The sequence below is a fragment of the Strongylocentrotus purpuratus genome, unplaced genomic scaffold, assembly GCF_000002235.5.
Source record: "Strongylocentrotus purpuratus isolate Spur 01 unplaced genomic scaffold, Spur_5.0 spur5_scaffold_6, whole genome shotgun sequence".
In the NCBI taxonomy this organism is placed as follows: Eukaryota; Metazoa; Echinodermata; class Echinoidea; order Camarodonta; family Strongylocentrotidae; genus Strongylocentrotus; species Strongylocentrotus purpuratus.
In genome coordinates this window covers 53,502,372-53,523,133 of record NW_022145612.1, presented here as the reverse complement: position 1 = coordinate 53,523,133, position 20,762 = coordinate 53,502,372, and the positions used below count along the sequence as shown (strand labels likewise).

Sequence of the window (20,762 nt, the reverse complement as noted above, 5' to 3'; positions counted from 1 at the left end):
ACACATCTCAATTATAAACTTTCATTTACAGAGCCTGTATAATTAACAAACTAATTTTGAAATGGGTCAATTCCATCCTCTTAATGATGTTCCATAGTAATATTTGTGCCCACCTTAGCTCAGCAGAGTCACCTGATCATGTATTTACTATGCACAATACCAGGAATTCCACATGTTATGCATGGTGGATACATAACCAAGTAAACCTGTGCAGCCAATGTGCGCACACACATGATGGTGGTATGTCCTTAAATGAAAAGAACAACCACTTCATTATGTACACTTGCAATAATTTTCGTTATAAAAGGGCAGGATTTTATTTTGAGCCTTATCAGTGTTCTGCAGTACTAATTGTAGAAACATATTTTGACAATAAAAATCACAAATTTAAAGACTGCTTTAAATCAAACCCCAAGATCACTGATAATTAAGATTATCACATCAAGTTTGTTTGCTTGATTAGCACTCAATTCCTCTTTAATTATAAAATGTGTAAAAAGATGGCTAAACATAAGCTTTATTCAACAAATCTTGCTTACAAATTGTATCTAGGAGATAGAAATCTCTCCATATTGACAGAAAGTTGGAAGATGGCTTCAGAATTGGCCGTTTGGTGGCATACTGGCATTATAAGTTATACATGTAATACCAAAGGTAAATTTTGTTGGCTTAATCAATGCAGTAATTCAAATAAAAAGAAGTTGAATAGTTTTTAGTGCATAAAGACACAGAAAAAGAAAATATATGACAGTGGCTCGTCCAATTTTCACAACAATATATTTTAAAGATGAAAGCTATGGTAAACTCTGTAATTTCTGCTCAAGAACTCCCACAGCTATACAACATAACATCAAAGTCATTGATTTGTATTCTAAACTTCAAAATACAAGCTGGGTGTAAGTTGTCTCTAACATCAACAAAGGAATAACTTATTTGATTGATAACAAGATTGGACCCTATAAAGGCTGGGGAGGGGGTAGAATCCACCCTTGCCCCCATATCTTTGATATCAAAGTTATATACTTCCATGGGTACAGTGAAACATCGAAATTCATCGCACTTTGCAAAGCCCAAATGATAATTTCCCTATAAATTATGTACTGTACACAATGCAGAATTGTTACAAGCGGATATGTGAATAGTTAATTAGTAATCATGCTGTATCAATATGCCAAGTTTAAGAATTGTTCATCATTATTTGACCAAGATTTCAAGGGGGCACCCCCCCCCCCCCCTGGTTGAGAGAGTACCCAAATAACCCAGCATTTAGGGTTAATACAGTACAATTTGAATATGGTTTACTTTACACCTTCCCCTCCCCCCCACGAGCTACTCCCAAATCACCATTCATTTTGCATAGAAATCATTGATGTAAGCCGATGATGAAGCTGCATATGGCACTTGAATGACACTTGAATGACGCATAGAAAGCAAACACAAATTACAGATACAAGGTTGCAATAAGCAGTCCCACTTTGCCTATGAGGTATTAAACCAAGATGCTAATTGACCAATTCACTACTTTATGAATCCTTTTTAAACGAAGGTTGCTTTCTAAATATAGCATAAGAAGGAATGCTAGGTGGATTCCACCCACAGAGATGCTACCATACATAGTAGGTGCAATAAATAGCTATTTACTCCCATAATGCGGGCCACATCTAAGATTTCAGTATATCTGATGACTGTATCAAGCTCATAGCCCTACTAAATTATGAATCAGACAAAACATCAAATAAATTGATATTTTTAGGTAAATCAACAGTTCAATAATACTTGGTAATATGTGACTTACCTAGAAATTGCCATGTTAATTGTTCTATTGAGCAAGCGACACAAACCATACCTGCGAGTTTGATGCATCTTTACAAATCATTTTTTAATTCGGGTATTTGAAATAGGATGTTTATACCAGTAGTGTACATTTCTAGGGGTAATTTTTAAAGGGCTTTTAGCATCTGAAGCATTTGCAATCACACATAGTTCATTCTCAATATAAACTGGGCACACCATGATTTTTCTAAATGCCTCCTTGTAAAAAGAGTTTGTTTCTTTCTTTCCAATTAGATATTCAAATACACCTTGCAGCTATACTAGCCTTGACTCTATATCAATAGCAATCAACATCTAAACTTTTGCTACATTTCTTCAGATTTCAATGTTTTTTCAGTATCTCAAATAATAAATGCTTTTTTACATGGACGATATTCATTCAAAAGCAATATTTCAATTTGAAAATCGTCAGACATCGCAATCTCCAAAGACAGTACTCTGTGATTGAAAGTATGAATCAACATGGTAGCTGACAACGGCTTACCTGACATAGCAACGAATTGAACTGAACAACCACTATTCTTTGAGACTAGGCACACACACACTTACACGTGAGGCACATTGACTTTCACATTGTCATCTTAGATGAGAGCTGAGAAAACACTTGAGGCAGGAAAGACATTTAGTGGCCAACAAACAAACGTGGTCAACATACAGCTCCTTGGAGCACTTCAACACTGTCTCTGTCATATATACATGTATGACATGAAATTCACTGACATTACTAGCAACTGCTATAGGTGGGCTGAATTTACATAAGCTCCGATTCTGTCTTTTTTATTGAGAGTCAAATTCCATTGCAAATATTACAATTACAATTTCATTCACACCTATTCCGAATTTATACTTTAAAATCAACCATGTCGAATCCTGCAAATTCAGGTTAACAGGCTATTTGGTTACGAAGACAAAAGTTATAATTTGAGAAAATCTTATTCAAAACACCAGAATAAGTTTGGATGCTATCTGCTGCAAAAAGCTGCCATTGTGTTGTCTTGACATGTTTGGCTGTGTGTTATACTCTACACTGTATTATAGAATGAGTTAGAATTGAATGTAGTGGAGCTGACAACAATATGGCTACAAAGCAAGAATTTAATTTAAATTGCCCTTCATGTAATATTACCTGAAATTCATTATTTCCCCAATTTATTTATCAGCCGTACGAAAATTTCCTTCAAGAAATTGCAAGAATACTACATGTAACTTTGGGATGTTAAAGTAAATATCAGGCCTGAACACCAGAAATTGAAGTTTGAAAATTGAAACAACAAAAAATCAGGAGAGAAAGCTAGGAGAAAAAAGAGAGATAAAGAAGCAGAGAGAAATAAACAAAGAGGGAAGGGGTATAAATTAAAATTTACAATCTTTACAATATAATTCATGGAGACAACACAGCTGAAGTGATCAGATATGGCTTGTTTTGTTTTTAAATTACACTATAACCCACATCACACACACTCACAACCACACATAAATTGTATCTCTTGAAGAAATTGAGTCTTCCTGTGGGGAGAAGCTAGGCAGGCTGACAAGGCTGATGAGTGCACCTACTATAGGCAGCTAGCTACAGGTGATCATCAGTGCTTGAAAATGGAACTCGGCGATCAGGCTCAGTTTTTTCACAAGAGTCTTCTCTAGGATTCCTTGACAAACTTGCACCAACGTCACCTTCAAGTTTAATCGTCCTCTCTCTAACTGCTACCAGCCGCGAACATATTCCAAAGTTAAGGGCATTCACTGTTTTTCTATTTATTACGAGGAGCAGAGGGCTCATGCTAGAACGATGCCTATGCTTCCTAGAACATGTTTCTCAGCATCATTGACATGAACGGCAAACTCTCTATGGCACTGGTGCTTAGACAGCTCCACTAAGTAGTCCGTTAAGAATGACTGGAGGGGAAGGAAGTCAAGGACAGAATAATACATGACTGGCTTTAATTGTATGGCATTGTATTTCAGGCACATCAAGTGAGGGCATTCTTTCAACAAGTGTAAAGGCACACACTAATGTGTTAGTGCAGTATATAAGATGATGACATGGATCTTAATCAAATGATTGATTAAAAGCGTACAAGAGACCAGGCATTTAGTTTGCCTAACACGTAATTTGTATAATGACCGGTCATTATCCAATTCTAATCGGTCATTAGTAAAATCATGTTATAAAACATAATTTTATAAAACAAATAAAAACATAATCTTATAAAACATATAAAAACATAATCTTATAAAACAAATAGCAATCATTTTGTTCAGGCATTAGTAAAATTACCCACACTCAGTACCTTCAAAACAGTCCAAACACCCTTGGCTACCTCTTGGACGTGTTAGACCGTTCCAAAGGTACCTTGTGTGGGTAATTCTTACTAATGCCCTCACTGCTGTGTATTATTTGTATACTATCAATTTCATGAAATATGGAAGGTAAGGAGTTAATCAATTGAAAAGAAACGGGTATAAATGTTTTTTAGAAAGGTTGCTTACAAAATAAAGAGTGGAATTGTAGAGTGGAAATTCATAGACTCTGGCTAAGACATCAATATCTACTGTTGTACTGGATCCAAACTGATTTGGGGAGAAATTCCATCACTAAATATCCTATATTCATAATCCATAATCCAAAAGCTATTAGCAATGATATCATACAAACTATCTACCATCTCTTACCACCTCCTACTTTGGAGATGCATCAGGGGAGTGTTCCACAAAGACTAAGATCGACTTTAAGTTGGACTTAACTATGGCAGGCCGTTCGTGGCGCTAGTTCCACTAACCATTCCTGGCATTGCTTTCTCAAGGGACGTACCAAATTGTGGTCACAAATCTACATTTTTTGATAGTTCATTATTGAAGGAAAAAATATTATCAAAGATCATAATTGAGAGACCAATGGTGAGAGCAACCAGTGGCATGAATGGCCTGCCATAGTTAAGTCCAACTTAAAATTGATCTTAGTCTTTGTGAAACACTCCCCAGATCTCAATAATATCACACTTTTCTCAGTGGTATGGTGATATGTAAAGCTTGCAGACCTTACCTGTAGATCTACTTGATTGAGAGGGTCTTCCAATGCATCTGGATCATCTTCATCATCTGGGTCATCATCCTCAAAACAATCATAACCTGAACAAACAAAATCATAGGGAGCATATCATAATATCAGTCTAGAAAGGACAACTACATTAGGGTGCTAGTGCCTTTGAATATTAAAGAGGCTTATTACTTAACATCCCTATGACAGATCTGCCACACCTTATGAATTTAACAAAATGATCATAACTTGAACAAGAAGATGTGAAAATTTGGTTAAATAGTTAGCATAGTAGTGTAGGAGCCATAAGTTGGCAGATATGATCTTAGTCAAGGTCCTAGGCCTTTTTATCCATAAAAGTTTCACATTTATATGTTAAATCTGATCACAGCCATTAAATTCAACAATTTGAGTAGCTTATAACAATTATTGTGACTACTTATTTATATCAAGTTTTATGAACTGGGGCCCTGGTATCCATGAAGTTCCAACTTTTACCTACCACAGATTTGATAATTTTTTAAAACTTGACACTTGCTTTGACACTTGTTATAGAAAGAGACTTCATTACCTAAATGTCAAAAAAGAAAAAATGTCAGTATGGTATAGACTAAATGTCATGGGATGAAGTCTGAAAACAGGGCTCTACACTGATAGGGGTAGAGTTCACATGCCCCTAAATATTAATCCAGACCCCTATAGTTTGAAATTTAAACATGGTGCCCAATATAAATGGACCAGAAAAGTGAAAACTTTTAATTCAGACCCCTGTGAAAGGCGTTAGTGTTTAGCTCTGTTTTTTGGGGTATGAGGTAAAAGAAAGAGGAAGATACTTCAAAAGCAAATTCTCTGTATATCTTCCTAAAATCCTGGGCAGATTTTGGCATCCATGGCACCGAGAGGGTTCAATCTAACATACCTGGGTAAGCATCGGTGAAGTCTGTAAGCTGTCCAGCCAGACCATGTTCATTGATCATAACATCATCATCCTCTTCCTCTTCCTCTTCATCTTCCCAACCATCATCCTATTCAAAGAGAAAAAGAAACTTTAGTATTTGTTGACAGAATTACAATTCATCCAAACATAATGTTATCTGAGTTGGTAGGAAAAGAGACCTGGGCCCTGTCTTACAAAGAGTTGTGATTGATACAAGTAAATCGCAAGTCTTCTAATCATTCGCAAGTTTGCAGTCTCGTATCTCTTATGTACATATTTGCAAATAAGTTGTGATTGATATCAACTCTTTGTAAAACAGGGCCCAGGAATGTTGAAGTCCTATACCACATTAATTAAATTAATTAATTAAAGAGAAAGAAGATCTTAGAATCATATCTTGATACAAATATACATTCAATCCTAAAATAATATTCGATTTGGGTAAGCACAGAGATGTGGTATTTTTAATTTTCATATAATTTAGAAAATTAATGAGCTTCATAAAATCAGTCTTTCTAATAATACTTAAATATGCTGTTAACCTACTTCTAGATCCTCTCCTCCAGCTGATGCTTGCCTGGATGTTGTCGTTTCCATGGCGTTAGATAACTCATTGATCAACAGCTTATAGATTTTGACATGGATAGGTATAGATGTCCACTGCTCAGGCACTATACAAAAAAAAGCGGGAAATTGGATGCAAAAAAAAACACAAAAACGGTTCAAATAATAACTTGATAATAATGTTCAATTGATATACGGTAACACATAACCACTGTTTTTTTAATCTCTATGCACTTAAAATAAACTTGGTTTGCCTACACATATCATAGTGAAAATACAGCACTATGGCAGGAAAGGAGTCAGTCTTCAGTTTTTTTATCAAAATATCAAAAGAAGACATTTTGGCCATTATTATTGGCAGAGAAATCTACAGGGCAAGGCACGGAATTGGTCCAGTTCCACAAACAGTTCTAAAATAGCATTTGGACCCCCAAATATGAAATATACAAATGGACCTAGTGCAAACAGATTCACAACATGTAGCTCTGGAACTCCAGGGAAATAAATTGTGTGGAGCTCAGCTCATGGAATAGTTTCTTACTTTGAGCAGCTTTTGACCTGGTCCTGATACCCTCTCCTGGTGTGAAGACTTGATCTCCTCGTACCATGATACCATGAAGTCTCACATCATTGGTGGTGATAGCATGTTCTAACAGCTTCCCCAATGCCATGATGCTAAAATAAAAGATCAAACATTTCATAAAAAGGTTGTCATATGCTGAGAGAATGTCCTATTTCTAACATAATTTTTTGTTCATTTTGCATACTTTCAAACAGAACAAACAGCTCTCCATGCAGAGGAAAACGCAATAATGAATACATGATAAATATGCATAACACACACAGTCAAACAGCTTCAGCAACCATTTGTCCATAAAGAAAGCCATTTGGTATATCTTGAGTTAGATTTCTCCTTGAAAGCTTTATCAAAGGGAACTTGACCACTGTTCACCAGGGCCTGGTTTCTTGAAACCATCATACCTGCACATCTAAGTTTATTGACTTTCTATTGAATTGCGTGTTAGTTCTATATCACGCATCTCAAGAAAAAAAGTCAGTTGACGACAGTTTTGGGAAACTAGCCCTTACATTATATACACTAATTTAGTAAAGTGGTCACCACAATTAAAACTTGACAGTATCAACAAATCTCTCATCCTACCATTGTTCTCACACTTTTGTACATTTGAATGTATGCTTTGGCACAGCTCGCGGGATGTGACGTGTTTACCTGATTTTGCTATCATAGGCTCCGTAGAACATGATCTGCCTAGCCACCCAGTCTGTGAGGACGTAATGTAGCGCTGGTTTGCCTGTTGGTCCAGGAACATTGACTAAGAATTCTAGGACATCATCAAGTCTGGTGTGCATCAGATGGGCAAAGACCATGATCAGAGACTGATGGTTGTCATATAAACAAAAAAAAGAGAGAGAGAGAGAAGAGAAAGAGAGAGAGAGGTGAAAGAAGGAGAGAGAAAGAGATGGGGAGGGAGAGAATAAGAGACAAGTCAGAGATAGAAAATGAAAAGAAAGAATGAAAAGACAAAGATACAGTGACACACAAAAGAGGAAATATAAAGCAATGATTATAAAATTGGTCTTATCCAATCCAATCCAAAAGATATTTGATAAAGCGCCTTTTCCTTGCAGTTATAAAGCGCTGCACACACTACAGAAAATAGAATAATATTACACTAACAAATCTACAGGATTTCCAGATTTAATACTGTGTGAAAAAAGTATCAAAATTGACATAAGTGAACATCCCCCCCCCCTCCCCCCCCCAAAAAAAAATAATAAATAAAAAAAAATCACATCATGCCTTGAGGTCTTGGAGAAATAAACCCTGGCTTCAACAGAGCTGATGAGTAGTTTTCTGAGAGTACTTCACTTAGTATTAATCAGTCTTACTAAACATCCCCACATGAAAGAGAGTACACAGCCTTACCTGCGTAACGCTTAATGTCTCAGCAACCTGCATCTTGCTTAGGACGGCTCTCAGAATCAGATCCTGGTCATCACCAAGCGTGTTCCCTGCTCGAGATATCAACATGGCTACAAGACGGCCGACGTACGAGGCTGTATACTCTGACGTCTGAGGACTGAGTAACCTAGATATGACCTGGCAGACATAGTAGGTCCCGCTGTTGCCAGGCTCGTCACGCCATGCTTGCACCTGGCCTAGTGACACAGAGATGTAGCCTCGCATGCACTCACCACCACTCTGCAAGAAGCAAATGTTTTTTAAAATGAAATGGCTACAATCCAACAATCCCTTCCAAGGCTTAAACGAGGGAGATGGTCGTAGGATTTTCATTCAATGGAATATAATGTTTTCTATGCTATTATTATCCTTTCCTCCAAAAAGCCAATAGGATTGAAATCTTTCTTGTGCAGTTGGATATGTGTAGCATTTCATTCATATTTTTTTGTTGCAAAAAAATGAAATTTATTTAGGAAAGAGATGTGGAAAGTGTTCAACAAAAGTTTAGACAATTTTCTTAAATATAAATAATGCCTGAAGTATTCAAATTGTTTAAATTTTATTACCTTCTTCTACTTTGTAAAAGTTAAGATAAAGAGTAAAATCTAAATTTCATGATATATTACCATGGATGGACAAATGGTGTTGAATTCACCAACAACAAATATTTCAATACCTGCATAACAGCACTGTCATCTGCTCTGAGAGTACAGTGAGCTACAGCTGGGAAAGCCTGTTTCATGAGAAGGTCTGACAGAGGGACAGGAGAGCTCCGAACTATTGTACACAAGATGTCAATAGCAGCCTGCAAGCAAAAACAAAATATTCAATCTCATTAAATATATAAGACCAAACAGTTTTTACCAAATCTGATAGTTGTTAGCTATGTCAATGTTACCTTGATTTAATTTATTTTATTTTTTAAATTAAAAAAATCATTTTAGATTTTCACCTGCTTGTATGTAGGCTGAATATCCTAAATATTTTTTCTTCTGGCTTGCAAATCTCAAAGAACTTGAAGTAAAAGATAAAAATTAAATATAATTATTGCTACAGACTTCCTGCTGTAAACTAAACAAAACAAGTATTAATTTTAAAAAGTATTACCAAATCTCAATTGGCCCAGAGATCAGTGACTCAATTTGTCAAATTAAAATTGTTCCATGTAAGAATATATGGTTGCATGACACATGCTCCTACGACAATTGCTCTGTGGGAGTTTTCCTACAATAATTGAAATCCTAACTTTAACCACAGACAAAACCCTAACTCTAAACCTGACCTAAAACTCGATTGCATCCCTTGCCCCAACCCTAAACTTTAAATGAAACAAATACGCTATCAAAATCAAGCATGGAAGCTCACCACTGAATTGGGTCATTTTATCATATACATGTCTTTCACAAAGCAAACTTACCGACTGAATGCCCATGGGAACTTTGTCAGAGGCAGCGTTGAAGATACTAAGGAGCGTTGGTATTAAGCGTTCTTGAAGCTGTTGTGAACACGCTGTGTTCCGACACAGCTCTTTGTAGATGTCTTGAACTAAGGATATTAATAAGGGGTCTGAAAGGCAAACACAAGTACGCATATCTTGAATCAGCAAATAGAGTCTCATTTATGAAAATGAATAAGTGCATGAAGCCTCCCTCCCTTACAAAAAACATACTTGCCTCTTCCTCTCGCTCCTTTCTTCCTAGATGGGGGAGAGTGGTATAAATCGAACGGCAATCAGAAGACTGGTGTGAATCAGCGACACTTGTCTTCATGGGCAATTTTATAATCTACACAAAACTAAAATTGAACACGTCCAACTTGTCTGTTAAGATTTCAGAACTGCCTGTTTGGAATCAGTACGGCATGTCCCAAATAATATCTCTTGTATAAAACGTATTTTTATCTGTACTGTCCTGGGCAGTGTTTCACAAAGACTAAGATTGACTTTAAGTTGGATTTAAGTATGGCAGGTCATTCATGCCAATGGTTGCTTTCACCATTATGATCTTTAGATAATTTCCTTTCCTTCAATAATGAATTATCAAAATGTGTAAATTCTGTAGATTTGCGACTAAGATTTGTACATCCCTTGAGAGACCAATGTCAGTAAATGGTGAGAGCAAACAGTGGAATGAACAGCCTACCATAGTTAAGTCCAACTAAAAGTCGATCTTAGTCTTTGTGAAATACCCCCCTGGAAGTTAAGGAGCTACTGACCTTGGCTATACTTGAGGAAGACTGCATTTGCCAGAGGAGTGACCCGACTCTCACACTGTGCTGTAAAAGTGTCATCTATCTACAAAGCAAAATCAACAGTTCAGGGTCAAATTATTTTCAGTAAAGTGCTACCCATTCAAGCACATGATAAATTAGTTTCAAAATCACCAGAAATTCATATATTCTATACAAATGAAAGCATATTTCATGGTTTAATAATTCATCACAGCCCCAATGTTTAGAATGAGACATCCAGAAACCTGTTCTTTGCTCTACAAGTCCCAAAGGATAACACTTATATTGATTGGCTTTAAAAAAAAACTTTTTCCTGTACAAATGCACTCTACAAGTGCATTGCATATTTCAATACCCTGGTTTTAGTCCATATCAGCTCACAGAACATTTCACTGTATAAATTCAAAGTAAAGTAAGGTATAAGTAAGCATAAAGATAAGTAATCCGAAAATTCTCAATTTCACCCGTTTATGTAACTTGTTACAATGAACTTCAGAACATGGAAGATTTCTTTCTACCGTATGCTAGGTACTTACTGTAAGTACGATGCTAACTGTCTCCAGGACGAGGGAGAGGATGTCTGAGCCGAACTGAGAGCAGGTAGCCAGCTGTACCAGACCCTCCATGATGGGTGTTAAGAATGGAATCAAGATAGAAGTACTGTTAGCTCCCTTGAGGTGCTCACAGAATCCATAGATGGCACGCACTGCAGATATCCTTACCGAAGGAGGGTGGGGGTCGTGGAGACCGGTCACTGTGAATTGTAAGAAACTGAGGGAGGAGAGAAGACTTTAGATTTCGCTGTCAGCCTGGAACATTCTTTAAATCTAGAAATGCGAGGATATTCCAGGATTTTATTATGATACTTGGAATTCGATGAATTGTTGAACTTTTTATTAATTTCTGCTTCCTTCTTACATACTATTCCGATCAGACAAAGTCGAAAGCTCATGTATATCTTTAAGTTTCATTTTCTTTAAGTAAATAGCAGGCTAGGTTGTTGGCATTGGTTTCATAGTGATTTCACATATACTGTAATAATAACATACATTTTCACAATAAATGTGTTCACCAAATCTTATTTAATATTGTATGGTGTCTTTAAAAATCATATGAAAAGGAATGCATAATAAACATAAGGATATCAATGTAATTTCATCAGTCTTTTTCTGATATATTAATTCTTGAGATGCAAACATCCATGACGGACACTATTATCTATTTTTATGATGGATAAAATATTGCTCTTTGGGTTTGTGTGTAGACGCTGCAGAATGTATCAATAGCACAATTTCAATATTAAAAAAGAGAAAAGAGAAAAAGAATATCACCTTTGAACTAACTCTGGCGTCATAGCTTGTGAATATCTACTTGCCATCCATAATGCTCTGCCTAATAAAAATGGTGATACTGCGGTGCAGAGAAAGAGAGAGAGAGAGAGAGAGAATTTACATGATCACTTAATTGCCAATAATTTTGTAAATAAATTTATTGAAAAATAAATAACTTATTTTAAATTCAACCGATCATGCAATATACCATACCAAGTTTGTAAATGTAATTTCTTTTCATAAATTGTCAAGATATGAAAAAATCCTGAGATACAATCTCGGCAATAACTTTGAGGAACAAAATTCACAATCATAAATGTTTTCCCTGTTAAACTATCAATATATGGCAACAAAATCTTTGTAAAGTATACATGAAAGAAATAGTTTCTTAAAGAATTCTTACCAGTTTGCTGAAGATCTTCTAGAACAATTGTTGTGAGGAATCTGGGCAAGTTGAATGTGAGTTTGCCCTTGCCTACTTTGTCTATGATGAGAGACTTGATAGAACCTAACCCTAGTAAACAGGCTTCATGTACCTTCCACCTAGGAATAAACAACAGAGAAACATTTAAAATGAATTAGATTAGAGTTTAATGGATAAGCTCTTGCATGAATGAATTATATTTAAATATGAGGACAAGGTGACAAGAAATCATACTTTAATATCGTCAAGTTATTGAGCAAGGCAATCGCTAGATTATGTCTCGCCTACCTGTACCCAAATAACATGAATGTCACCACATCTTCGACACAAGTGTGGTTTCACAGTGAACAATGTCATAAGAGAGTCTTGTAGGTAAAACCTAACCTACAACATTTAACCTAAGGTAATCTGACCCAAGTTTGGTCATGACATGATGAACGGTCACCAAATTATTTGGATCTCTAAGTCTTGACTCCACCTTGGGTTGGTGAGGCAAAACACAATGCAAACTCAGATAACGTACATCTGGGATTATTTCCAAAATTAAATGTCACATCGGTATCATATTATCAAGCAAGACATCACTTTAACACACTCCATTTTCTACTCTTTGGGGCTATATTCAATGGTTACAGCAATTCAGAATTGTATAGAATCACATGAGATTAAATGCTCATCTTACTAGTAACATTATATTTAATCAACTAGGCGGTAATAGTATCAGCCTAGAATTTCAGAATCAATACAAAATTAACCTAGAGGTTAAGGATAAGAAATGCATGACCAAATAATATTTTGACTGACCAATAATTATGCCCTTGACTCTTTGCTTGCTCAGCCTCTTGTAGATGTCTGTCTAGTGCTGCCATCAAACCATGAGAGGTTTCTTGAGGAAACTCACTACCTAATGACTAAACAATGATACAAAGATAGAAAAACATGAAATAAGTAGTGTGTGGGAATTAACTATTAAACTGATATAACATGATATGCAAAATAAAATACATGAAAATACATTAAATTCCCACACCCAAGGCGGTATCTCATTAAGAGTCGCAATACATCCAAGCAACTAATATAATTCTTAATTAATCTACCAATCGCGATAAGAGAAAATTGTAAATATGTGATTAATTGGGGTAAAGAATATTTGCAAACTTTATAACAAGAAGCCCCCATTTATGTATTTCTAATCTTTACACAGTGCTAAGAGACAATGATGACTACTATTGCCGAAACATCAAATAACAGAGTTATTAAATGAATGATGTTGGAAAGCATGTTTCATCTTCTAGAAATAATGTACAATGTCACAACTATTGAGCACATTATGGAAGATGATTTGGAAACAGAAGAAATCAATCTTCTCTCCACATATTTACAAAACAGCCATTGCCCAATACTCACCAAAAGTAGATCTTGAGCTGAGATCCGTACACTATATGAAAAAGTATCATCGTCTTCATCTTCAACAAACTGATTGGGATCTGCTGTCCACTGGTAAACCTACACATCATGGGAGAGAAAATGAAATACAGACAGGATGCAAAAGAAAGGCAAAATTACTAGAAAGTAGATGTGAGAGCTACATGTACATACACCTGCATTATAAGAAAACTTCATTGTGTTATCATAACTAAATGACTGCAAGAAATGGAAAGTTAAAGAGAAGGTTCAGTTCTGGGAAGAGGTGAAAAATAATTTGTGAGCATTATCATTCTTATTATGCAATAGTGGAAGAACATCAGATAAGACATGTTCCCTGAAAAGCATGGCTCTTCAAATGCCTTCATATTCTAAATGTTATGTAACATTGTAAAAATCTAGGGTAGGATTTTTACGCCACGTGTTCGTGTAGTCCCATATACATATTTCTGTGTACAGTGTTTGTAACTTTACCAAGATTTGGCCAAATTTCTTATCATTTTGATGATTTCAGAACCTTGCAATACACACAAATTCTTATATGCTAGATGATCTAGTCGATTCCACACTTTTTCTTTCACAATGCAATCGCATGACCATAACTCAACTTCATCTTTAATGAGTAGACTAAATTTGAAGATTATTTCTCAACACATTATTATGCTAAATAGTCTAAATGGTTATCATTTGTCTACATATACCTCAGAGTTCTTTACAGGTAAATAACTTTTGGATATGGTAGAAAACTAGTTCACAGTCATCATCTATTTCATTGTATGAAAACTTTGAATTCTGACATCATTACTCAATAGTCTGACCGGTAAGCTTTCCATATGGCTCCAAATATGTGTCAACATACCTGTTCTTCTGTGATCTGCATGTAAAGGACCACATAGTAGAGAAGCTCATCACACAGCTTACGTACAGTCCCTCGGAACTTGGGCGAGTCGATCATGGCAGATACAAAGTCAAATATACTGAATACAAGGTTCTCAAAGCCTAACACTTCACCTGAAAAAGAAAAGAAAAACACAATAAAGAAAAATGAATGAAGGGGTCACTTAATCACAATTAGCACATTCTTCTTTACCGTAACTAACCTATGCATTAAAATTGATTAATTATTTGAATTAATTTCACTTAAACAAATCATTCATTCAATTAAACTGAATTAAACTATAAATTCCTGCAATCAGACATTATTGACAATAGCTGTGTGAGACTGATTATTAGTAGAAACTGTGTTCAAACGAACATACTTGATCAAACACTTGCAGTTCTTTCAAGAAAAATTCAAGAGACAAATTAGTGACCCAAGATTTGCTCATGCAACAATTGCTTCGTGTTTATTTTATGAAAGATATAGAAAAGTTAGGGTTATGGTTGCAACGGGTGTAAAGTATAGTCTAGGGTTAAGCTATGGTCACAAAGGTTCATACGAATGATTATTTCGTACGAATCTCCGTTTTTCCATTGTCTTCCCGAATTTCCATTGTCTGAAAATCGTTCGTACGGTGTTCGTAGCAGTTCGTAATCGTATTTGTGACCGAGGCTTTAGGTATAGTATTAGGTCCAAGGTTGAAGTTAAGAATTTTGTTAGTTTATGGACTGAGAAGAAATTTTTGCCATGTCATAAAACGGACAAATCTTTACCATCTGAATCAACGGGATCATCCGCTTCTTCTGTATCGTTGATGACGGTCCTGACATAGGTGTCAGCGCTATCTGTGAGAGTCTTCCATGTTGCCTGGAGTACAGCTGGCATGGACTTGGCAATCTGACCAGGGAAACACTTCACTATCACTGTCAGTGCCTGATCAGATAGACAGGAGATCAGCAAACAAATTCAGTCAGTGTCTATTTCTGCTAATGTACACACTTCTTTTTCAAGCTTTTGTACTCTAAAAATTTTAATTACACATATTGAAAAGAAGTTCTGACAACCAGACGTTTTTAGACAATCATGGCACTGCATCTTATTTTTGTGGACAAATAGTATTGAATATGATAAATTGAGTTTCATGCCAATGGGGTGATTCAGTGAAATGTGTCTTGAAAAGCAGGGTTTTTATTTGTTCATTTAATAATAATTGAGAAATCTTTTGATGATTATTAGGATATTTCTGGTATTACTACACTTAGCCATTGGTCAAACCAAGAACTTGAAGGATAAGAAACTTATAAGAAAAATATTTTATGGAATTAACCCTTGGCATTTAAAACAAAATATAAATAATCAGCTTTGGATATAAATAGAGGTTTATGAAAACAATATTCTATGTCTGTCTGTATATCTGTCTGTATCTCCCTCCCCCCTGTGATGTCACTATCATCTCACCTTTATGATTTCTTTCTTGAGACCACTATCTAACACAGTTTCATCAGTCACAGTCAAAGCCTTTACAAACTCCTCCATGAAGCCATTCAAGACTGGATATAACAACTTCTTGGCTGCTCCCTGTCAATGTGAAAGGAAATGCATGCATTCAATCAGCTGAAACAGAAAAGCTAGAGTTTTAAGTAATTATCTATGATTTTAAAGTTGACCACAGTTATTACATTCAACAATCACTAAAAGCAATCATGATTCCATTATTTGTGATCTCTGAGAGAGGAATATATTCTGAATCTAAACAAGTAAGTCATACTTTAGCAAGTGATTATTCTACAACGTGTAATATGCAATAATAAAATATATCAAACAATTCTTTTAAAGGCTTTAAATATTATTCTATTGTTAATAAATAATGAAAAAGGATTACAAAAAACAATACTTAAAGTATCAATTTATGAAAAAGTCAAGAACTTTAAATTTTGTAAAAGAAAATATGTTGAGTCAAATTGTAGAAAAACACAAAATGTATGTAACCCTCAATTCTAATGAATGAAATTTTTCATGGATAAAAAATTAATCCCAATAATCCCAATTACCAATAAGGTAACATTTCAACTACACAGCACTACAGGTTTATCAAAAGATGGGCATGACAATATTTACAAATGATCACAATATCTTGCCTCCCATCAGGAATTTTCATACATAGCATTGAGATATTCATATTACCTTTGCCATAGAGGCAATGTTGTAGATTAGGGTCGCACAAGTGTTGAAGATCTCCACCGCCCTGGCTCGGGTTCGTATCGTGTATGTGTCACTCTGAACAAAGATGCGATGCATTTCAGGTAGAATGACAGGTGCTACATGCTCCATCTGGGTGTCTGAAACTTCTCTTGTGAATTCTAGGAACAAAAAATAAAATATTGATAAATGCATGTTACAAATACTTCCTAAAAAGTATTAGAGGTTGAATAATCAGAATTGCAAAAACAGGTCTAACAGTGTCTACTTGTGAAATTTATTTACAGATGTTTCATTGAACCACTAGTAAGGATCTATTCAATTCAACTTATTATTACATACCTCTAAATTTAGGCCTGGGACTAATACTCGAATATTCAAATAGCTCACCGCTGTACTTGAATACTGTGAATATATCATTACAAGTACACTCTCTTTAAAGAATATCTACAGCAGCTTGACACCAATAGAAGTCCATATCTCATGCCCCCTAGAAAAAAGTAAACAAATAAGCTGGATGCCAATGCATAGTGAAAAAAAAAGTTTCTATCTGGACCTCCTGTGAAAACAATAGGGTGGAGCCTGGGTATACAGTATCATAACAAGGAATGACAATTTCTTGGTTAATCAATCTCTGTCTATCCAACAATTCAATCTGTACTGGTTCTTTGTATCTGTTTCCTAGTTTGTAATCATAGCCTTGTTCTATTGTTTTGTAGCTTTATTCAAATTGTTGAAGTAATTGAACTTGAACATGAAAACTACTTCTTGGAAGTGACAAGGCATACCTGTAAGAACCCTCATGGCCCCGTGGACTTCGTTACTATCTCCCTTGGTGATCATCATCATGAGGAGACCAAAGAGGTCCGGCCAGGCTTCAGGCCAGTCCCAGTGAGCAATGGCTGAGATGGCATAGGCAACGCTGGAACGCACCTTGCTGATGGACTCTCCCAACCCTGCAGGAAGCCGGCTGCGAATATGTGCCTTGGCCTGGACAAGAAAGGAAGTTTGTGCTCTGATTTAAAATGATTGGTAAATTGAAAAACCCTACCCTTAAAATAAAATGAGGAAGAATGAGAAGACAAAATAATAGAACGACCCCACAAAATTTAATAATTGTATCACAATTGCATCAAAATGTACATATACATTTTTCGGTGACTCCGATCTGAACAACAAAATGTAATGTCTCTCAAACTGTTTTTGGTAGCAAAGGATTGAAAATACAGATGACAATAATTATGATTTTCATTATTCCGATATCGGTGATGATAATGATGGTCATGGTGATGATGGTGATGTTCTTTTAATGATGGTGATGGTGGTCACGATGATGATAACGATGCTCATGATAATGATGCTGCTGGCGATGATGTTGGCAATGATAGTGGTGTGACGAAATAACAATGATGATGATGATGAGAAGGAGAAGGAGGAGGAGATGGAAGAGAAGGAGTATTGATGCTGAATTTTGTTAAATGTGACTCACTGCATCTGTAGCCACTGGTGGTCTAAACTTCTCTGAATGCTGGGACCAGTGAGCCTCAACATACTGCTTCAAGATGAGCGATGACAACTGCATTCAAAAGAAAATTACAACAATTAGAATTACAACCTCAATGAAATACCTCCAAAAGTAGACATAAAGTACTCACATGTACATGTTTTCCTGCACTATTTACTGAAATTATTTGGCTTCTTTCTTACTTCATTTTAAATGCGAAGATACATATTTGTTATAAACAATGTGCTTCTTGCTTCTTTTACATATATTACAATTGTAACTCATAATTATCATAAAGAAATGAGCAAAATTTTGTGAAGGTTTTAATAACATGGTGATGATAAAACATGCACAAAATGTTTGTTATTTAAAATGCCAAAAAAGGTTTCTAAGGTGGGTTCCTCTATTTTTTTAATAGAAAGAATAAAGGTCATAAAATAAAACTTAATCTAGAACCAACCATTCTAGTCCCTAATTTAGCTATCAACAATTCAACATCCTAATATATTCCAAAAAAGTGCTACAAAGCTGTTTAAAATATCAATCTAAGGCTCGTTCATGTAACATTATACATACAAATGAAACAGAAGTTTCCAAAGCAAGACTGATATAAGAAAATCTCTAATAAAACATTTGCCTTTTAGTTGCTAGAAATATTGCATTTATATTTATTTACCTGTCGAATGGCAAGTGCACCATTCTTATCTAGTGTCAGCTCAGCAAGGAATACACCAAATTCTGAAGATGAAGGAAAATAAAAATAAAGTCAAATAAAGTGAACTTATAGCTTAAGAGAAGTTAAGGTACCAATAACAACCAAACCTCACAGTACAGCTGTGGGTAGCGGCGCAGCAAATATGAATATTCACGATAGAGCGCCGTTTGTTCGAAATTGTTGAGTTGCACGAGGTTCTTTTCTTTGATTCATGCATATTCAGCAATTTCAAGTGAACGACACTCTATATCATGAATATTCATATTTGCTGCGCCGCTACAGCGCATGCCGACTTTCTCTTCGCCATGTTGAATCAACGATACAACATGGATGAACCGTCGGGTTAGGATGAGAAATAACCTTTTTGCCCATCAATTGATCGAAGGCTTGAAGTTCTTCAAAATTAAATTATAATTCAAAGTGGTTGGAACAATGCCCAGCTACAGAGTAGTCGAAAAGCATGTCATTGTATGTCAAAATTGTAAATAGACTTCTACTTCTTCACATTTAAAAAAAAATGTGACCTAACCCACTGTTTGAATCGTTTTCCTGTACAACTACGAGCTCTAGTCTAGAGCTCCGACGCCTTCGTCCGAGCTCCCTGGACTAGATTCTAAGTGTTATCAATGAATTAAGTTAAGGGCCGATTTTTAGAGAATTCTGGTGATTTTTGTACAATGGTGTTTGCAAATTTTGAGAATCAAAATAGAATGTCTTCGATTTTTTGCCAACAAAGTATTAAGTAAGTTCTCTGACACATTGAGTGAACGAACACAGCATGACATTTATAGACACAACTTTCACTAACATCAAAATCAGCATTTGGGACTACACAATCAAACGAAGAGACTAAGGGCGTTTTATATAAATGATAACTAAGCTTATCATTGTGAATGTACTAACCTTCAGTTACTTCTAATAGTTTGAGCTGCTCTTCTCCTTGCTGCCTGATCTCTTGTTGAGGTGAAAGGATCGCTGTAAGGCTCTCAATCAAAGCATTTCTGACAGTGTTGCTCGCTTCTGCTTCGCTGACAGCCATGATGATTTTCGTGGGTTTCCGAAAGTCTTTTCGTTTCTATCTTTTGCGCGCGGCGCACGTCAATTTGCGCGCGCGATCCACCGTGATATCGGGGCTTTGGCTGTGCTGAAATACGAGTAGCTGACGACGAGTAGCCAAAATTCAGAAAATTTGTGAAGACATGAACCACAGTTTTATCATACAATAATGATAAATCAGATAAAGGCGTGAATAAAACAACAACAACAACTATAGTAGTTATTTAGAAACAAGAATAAGAACAGAAGAAGAAGAAGAAGAAGAGCTAGGAAGAAGAAGAAGAAGAACTTAAGAAGAAGAACAACAACAACAAGAACAGGAAGAACAACAAGAAGAAGAAGAGAAATAGAAGAAGAAGAAGAAGAAGAAGAAGAAGAAGAAGAAGAAGAAGAAGAAGAAGAAGAAGAAGAAGAAGAAGAAGAAGAAGAAGAAGAAGAAGAAGAAGAAGAAGAAGAAGAAGAAGAAGAAGAAGAAGAAGAAGAAGAAGAAGAAGAAGAAGAAGAAGAAGAAGAAGAAGAAGAAGAAGAAGAAGAAGAAGAAGAAGAAGAAGAAGAAGAAGAAGAAGAAGAAGAAGAAGAAGAAACGGAAGAAGCCAGGGAAAAAAAGAAGAAGAAGAAGTACTGAACAAGAAGAAGAAGCCGAAGGA

General features: G+C 35.7%; 1 protein-coding gene across 1 annotated transcript; it reads right to left on the bottom strand.

The window, feature by feature from the left end:
* Positions 1-20,137, bottom strand: LOC591112 (importin-9). Its single transcript, XM_790693.5, has 23 exons — positions 19,963-20,137; positions 19,021-19,082; positions 18,330-18,416; positions 17,629-17,830; positions 16,826-17,001; positions 16,100-16,219; positions 15,415-15,574; positions 14,621-14,772; positions 13,744-13,842; positions 13,141-13,247; positions 12,316-12,455; positions 11,913-11,991; positions 11,118-11,352; positions 10,567-10,645; positions 9,770-9,918; positions 9,029-9,157; positions 8,317-8,592; positions 7,600-7,766; positions 6,910-7,043; positions 6,351-6,475; positions 5,787-5,892; positions 4,874-4,959; positions 1-3,726 (listed from the first exon to the last, which is right to left on the bottom strand). Exons 1-23 carry the CDS (start codon positions 20,096-20,098, stop codon positions 3,607-3,609), a joined length of 3,126 nt encoding a protein of 1,041 aa, XP_795786.2. The 5' UTR covers positions 20,099-20,137; the 3' UTR covers positions 1-3,606.
* Positions 20,138-20,762: the final 625 nt, after the last annotated feature.